We start from the raw sequence: 6,000 nt of genomic DNA on the forward strand, positions 1-6,000 counted from the left end.
AAAACTTGCCACCTCTCTCCCTCTTTCACCCTCTCTCTAAATATTTATCCCACTTCATCCTGTCATCATCCTCTTCTTTACAAAGCTCTTTTCTTCTTTCTTTTTTTCCACCATCACACTCTGGGCTTCTCTCCCCCCCCCCCCCCCCCCCCCCCCCCCTACTCTCTCTCTTTTTTAAACCCTCTGTCTTTTCCTTTCTCTAAATTCCTTGGGAATTATCTGTACAGAATGTCTAACTCTGTGTGTGTGTGTGCGCAGGTGGGCCGTGTGTATCCTCAAGCAGTCTACTTCCCCATCCGCACGCTCTACTTGACGCTGAAGATCGAGCAGAGGGAACGCTACAAGAGTGGTGAGTGACGCCCGAAACCCCACCCACCCACCCACCCACAGTTGACCTCTTGCCCCCCATGCTTGTGTTAAATGTAGACGGGCATAATCATGGCAGTGTATTCTACAGCAGCAGTGGTGTGTGTGAATAGACTGGTCTCCCACGGCTGTCTGCATCTGTGTGTCATGTCTTTGGTGCATCTGCTGTGTCCAGAGATTTGGCACATCTCGGGCAGATTGAGGGACATTATTATTTCAAATTAGCAGCGTGTCAAGTAGGGCATTGGGAGATTAAATCTTCATTTTTGGCCATTTTCTTATCTGTGCTTCACTGACCATTCTCTTTATCCTGCCCTCCCTTCACAATGTCACCTCTCCCTTCGTCTTTCTCTTTCTCTCTTTCGCTCTCTCTTAATCTCTCACTCTGTGTCTCCCTTTCCCTGCCTCTTTCTTTCTTTCTCTCTTTCTCTCTCACTCTCTCTCTTGCTCGCTTACTTGTCTCTTTCTTACTGTGTTCCATCTCTGTTTTTTTCTTTCTCTTTCTCGTAGAATGTCTTGAATTTATGGTTTATTGGTTTTCCTTTTTACTGGTAATAAAGGGATCTTAAGTAAAACTCTCTCCCTCTCTCCTCTCAGACTCGGGGCAGCAGCAGCCCAGCTCGGTGGGCGCTCAGAGCCACTCGGCGTCGGACCCGGGGCCCATCCGCGCCACCGCGCCCATGTGGCGCTGCAGCCGCATCATGCACATGCAGCGCGAGCTGCACCCCACCCTCCTCTCCTCGCTCGAGGGCATCGTCGACCAGATGGTGTGGTTCAGGGAGAACTGGCACGAGGAGGTGAGGGGGCGCCCAAACACACACGCACACGCACACGCACACACACGCACGCACACCAGCATACAGACACACATTACTAAGACAAGTGCATCACAAACACACCAAACTCAAACCAGCACACTCACCACCACGCACACACACAACACGCAGGTGGGCCCACTTATCTACACACACACACACACACACACACACACACACACACACAAACACACAAAAGATAGTTAACAGCAGCTTAACAGAGGGAGAGAACTGTGTTTGGAGGCTTTAAGGGCCAGAATTGAAGGAACATCATTTGCTTATTTTGGTTCGATTCATGCAATGTCTTTTGGGAGTATTAAAAAAATAAAAATAATAAAAATGGAACCCCTGGACAAACAGGATGCTGCTCATACAGGAACAGCAGTCTATGTGAAAAGCATTATGCATATTCGTTCCCTACATTGGCAGGCATGGTAACGTCACATTAATGGCTAAATGGAGATGCGAAGCCCCCATGGAAACGGTTGTTATTTGCAACAGGTGGCACTTTTACCCTTTTCCTATCAGCAGGTGTGATGTCTTAAGCGTACCGGGGGCGTTTCTCTTCCCTGTGCCCCATAGGTAAATGGCTGCCCATGGCTTTCTGACAAGTGAAGGGCTTTTTGTGTAAAGTGCTCATTATGAGAAGACAACCCCCCCTACCCCTCCAAGAGAGAGGGGGAGAGAGGGGGAGAGAGGGGGAGTGAAAGAGGTGTCTGGGACTGGGCTCTCATGTCCCTGTCCTGTGCATAAAGTACACCATCTTCCAGGCCGCCGAGAGAACTTAGAATATTGAATGGATGGATACAGAGTGAATGTTTTGGCTAGCAGTGCATTTCTAACAGGGCTACTCAGATCAGACCGGTGTTACTTCTCAACAGGTGAGGAGAAAACATCTCACAATTTGCCCTCTCTCTCCTCTATTCTGTTTCTTAGTCTTTCTGTGTACCTCCCGGATTCACAGTCTTGTCTTTACCTCATACTTTAAGAAACGGACAGGCAGAGTCTAAGAAGCTGAATGTCATATGTGGTTTAATGGTGCCTTGATGTGTTAGCAACAGGTTTAGTGGAAGTGTTAAAACCTCTCTCTCATAAGCCTCTCCCTTTCTTTCTCCTCTCTCTCTCCCCCTTTCTCTCTCTCCCCCTTTCTTTCTCTCTCTCTCCCCCCCTTTCTCTCTCTCCCCCTTTCTTTCTCTCTCTCCCCCTTTCTTTCTCTCTCTCTCCCCCTTTCTTTCTCTCTCTCCTTTCTCTCCTTTCTCTCTCTCTCTCTCTCTCTCAGGTCTTGCGGCAGCTGCAGCAGGGCCTGGCCAAGTGCCACTCTGTGGCGTTCGAGAAAAGCGGCGCCGTGTCGGACGCCAAGATCACGCCGCACACGCTCAACTTCGTCAAGAAGCTGGTGAGCACCTTCGGCGTGGGCCTGGAGAACGTCTCCAACGTGTCCACCATGTTCTCCAGCGCCGCCTCCGAGTCGCTGGCCCGCCGCGCCCAGGCCACCGCCCAGGACCCCGTCTTCCAGAAGATGAAGGGCCAGTTCACCACAGGTCAGTGGAGCAGGCTGGGCCGCGCAATCCTACCCCCGTCTGGCTTTGTCTGGTCTGGTAGTCAATGCAACTCCAAATGAGCTTCATTGGTGTAACTATGCAGTTATAGTCTGTCCGTCCGTCTCTCCCCCCCCCACACACACTGCCCATCTACTGTCCAGATCTGTCTTTGTCTTTCTGTTTATCACACACACATTCTCTCTCACACACACACACACACACACACACTATATCTAACTATGTCATCATACAGCTCAGTCTCTGACAGGTGTGTGATGTGGGGTTGTGTTGATGCTGTGCAGTATGTGTGCTCCCTGTGGGTCATTGAGGTCAGTGGTTTTGCTGAAGTCTGGAGCTGCAGCTCTCTCTGCTCCAACTTCCTCTTCCTCTTCGTCTCTCCTCTATCATCTTACTCTGGCCCGCTCTTGTTCTTCCTCTGCTCAATACTACCTTTGTCTTTTTGTTGTCTGCTCACCACAGGTCTCTTTCATTTCTGTCAATAACAGCCCACTCATCTCTCTCTCTCCCTCTTTCTGTCTGTCTGTCTCTCTCACTCCGTCTTTCTCTTTCTCCCTTTCTCTCCTCTTGTCAGTGTCTGCTTTCATTGCGAGGCTGGCTTTTTGTTTATGTTTGTTTCTTTGATGCCCTGTAATTTGAGCGCAGCGGTTTTTGGGGCCCATGGCGGACTTGTTTTGGGAGGCATGTCTCCTCTGCGGATGTTCCCGGGAAGAGGAAGGTGGTTTTTGGGCCCAGAGTGCAGGCCAGTGGTGCTGCAGGGCCAGCGGTCTCCCACTGCAGCCGCCCCAGACAACGGAGGGAGCCGCCGGCTCTCCAGGCCTCCTGACTCTGCAGCACCGGCAGCTGCCAGCTGGGCGTCTCAGCTTGTGGGCTAGCAGAGGATAGTGTGTGTGTGATGGCAGTTCAGTCGTGTCTGCGTGTGTGTGTGTGATGGCAGTTCAGTCGTGTCTGCGTGTGTGTGTGTGTGTGTTATGACAGTTCAGTCGGGTCTGCGTGTGTGTGTGATGGCAGTTCAGTCGTTTGTGTGTGTGTGTGTGTGTGTGTGTGATGGCAGTTCAGTCGTGTCTGCATGTGTGTGTGAACTGTCAAAATGGCCCCATTCTGGTTTCCCTGTGTGTGTGTGTGTGTGTGTGTGTGTGTCAGGGATGGCAGTGCAGTTATGTCTGCATGTGTGCGTATGAACTTGTCAAAATGGCACCCTTCTGGTTTGCCTGTGTGTGCATGTTAGTGTTTTAACACTGCAGTCGTGTGTGTGTGTGTGTGTCTGTGTGTGTTGGCGTGTCCACACATGCCGACCCCTGCGGCAGCCGGCGCTCCATGTTCTCTGTTGCTCCCCTTCCTCCCCCTCCCTCCCCTGTGCGTTTTCGGGGGAATAATTGGAGCCCTGAACCATGTGATTTAATTTAATGGCTGAGGGCTGAGGCCTGAGCAGCACACTGAGAGAACGACAGACAACAGAGAGAGAGAGAGAGGGGAGGGCAAGAAGAAGTGAACGAGGGAGGAGGAGGAGGAGAAAAGAAGACGCTGGCGACGACGACACACTGAAGCCGTTTTTTCTAATAGGAACTCCGGACAGTATCCAGAGAATCAGATCCAGATGTTGTCCCTAGTTGCCCTTTCACACATGTAGCACACAAGTGTCAAATGAGCTCTCGCCTACCGGAAGTACTCTGTTTGGTTTACCATGCGGTGACAGAGGAGAGAGAGTAATCCTTGTCGCTGCTCGCTTTCGGGCGTCCTTGGCTTATGGGTACTGGGTTACAGAACTAAACAAGTAGGCTAGGTAAAAGTTAGCTTGGGGAAAGCAAGCTGCTTTTTAAGCTACCTACAATGACTTAAAAAACTTTGCTGACTACCAGTAGCAAGTTTGCAATTGTGACCGTGTGACCCAACGAACAACTAGCTATCTAGCTAACGAACATGACTACGTTTCTCTTGAATTGCGTTGCATTACATTCAAATTTGTAAGAGTGTTGCTGTTCCGTTTAGCTAGCTAGCTAGTTATCGCTAGGTAGCTAGGTGGTTGTGCTATGTTTTGAAATGGATCACATTTGTTTCTGCAACGTATGAGTGAAGGCGAGGGGCTTGCTCGCTGTGAATTCTCTGGACAGTGACCTGCCCTGTTCACAAATGGGCTCAATCGGACATTACATGGACTTTGTAGTCAGGAGCTGGCAGGGTAAAGCCTGTGTAATGTCTGGTTTAACTGATTCAGACATTTCTCACATAGAGCTCCTCATGGTAATGTCTAGATAAATTCAGGGTTACAGTGCATGTCTGGAAACGCCTCTCGTCTGACTGTAGGTAAATTTTACAGCATTGTTGTTCCTCTATAGAGCAGCCCTTCTCTTTTCCTCCCTCCCTCTCTCTCTTTCTTTTCTTTCTTCTGCTCTCCCTTGGTCTCTCCCCCTCTGTGTCTTAAAAAAAGAAAGTGGCTTTTTTTGTTTTGTTTTTGGTCAATGTGGTTGTGACTGGATCATTTTGCACCCAGCTTTCTGAGTTTGTGCCTAACGTATGTCTGTGTGTGAGAGTGATGTGTACAATCAGTTCCCATAAGACATTAAGGCCTTTGGAAAGGTTGCATTGTGGCGACCTGTCATTTTAAAGCCCCAGAAGTTTGCCTGATGTTCAGTTTTGAACGATCACAAGCCTTATGCACCATCAAAGCTCGCTAACTAGAATATTAAATGATTTAATATTTAAATCCGAAAGCTTTGATGGAACACATTTCATAGAGCTTTGGTCCGTGTGGCGACCTGGTCCATCTGGATCTGAACTGAACAGAGAGGACGCCCACTAGCACACCCACCTGGAGTCTGGCATGCGTCCATCCGCCAGTCCGGAACCTTCTGTCCACCTCCACCTTTCTCTGTCTCTCTGGTATTCTCTCTGTAATTCTCTCTTCACTTCACTTCCAGGCCTCTCTGTCTCTCTCTCTTGCTCTCTCTCTGTTCCCCACTGTATTCTACCTCTCATTCCCTCTCTCTTTTTTTCCTCTCTGTCTTTGTCTCTAATTTTCTCTTGTAATTTCTCCTTCCAAGCTGTTGTCTCTAATTTCTCTTCTTCAGTCTCCCGTCAGTGCTCCATGTTAAATGCTGTGGTAGCGCTCAAGCATGTGGGTGCTTTGCCTTAAAACGCCTCCGTCTCTGTCTGTCTGTGTGTGGTGGGGGTGGCTCTGTGTGTGTGTGTGTGTGTGTGTGTTGGAGAAAGAGGAAGCAGATGTGTTGGTGCCAGCTGTCCCTGAGCAGTGAGGCATTGCG

General features: G+C 49.6%; 1 protein-coding gene across 4 annotated transcripts in view; it reads left to right on the forward strand.

Moving 5' to 3' along the window:
* The window catches only part of LOC105888716 (transformation/transcription domain-associated protein), a 94,653-nt gene that overhangs the window by 75,935 nt on the left and 12,718 nt on the right, over window positions 1-6,000 (forward strand). For all 4 annotated transcript variants that reach the window (XM_031561720.1, XM_031561719.2, XM_031561722.2 and 1 more), the window contains 3 exons: window positions 259-349; window positions 964-1,163; window positions 2,461-2,722. In XM_031561720.1, coding sequence (XP_031417580.1) covers window positions 259-349; window positions 964-1,163; window positions 2,461-2,722 — 553 coding nt within the window. The remainder of the gene's footprint in view (window positions 1-258; window positions 350-963; window positions 1,164-2,460; window positions 2,723-6,000) is intronic.

The sequence above is a fragment of the Clupea harengus genome, chromosome 23, assembly GCF_900700415.2.
Source record: "Clupea harengus chromosome 23, Ch_v2.0.2, whole genome shotgun sequence".
NCBI lineage: Eukaryota > Metazoa > Chordata > Actinopteri > Clupeiformes > Clupeidae > Clupea > Clupea harengus.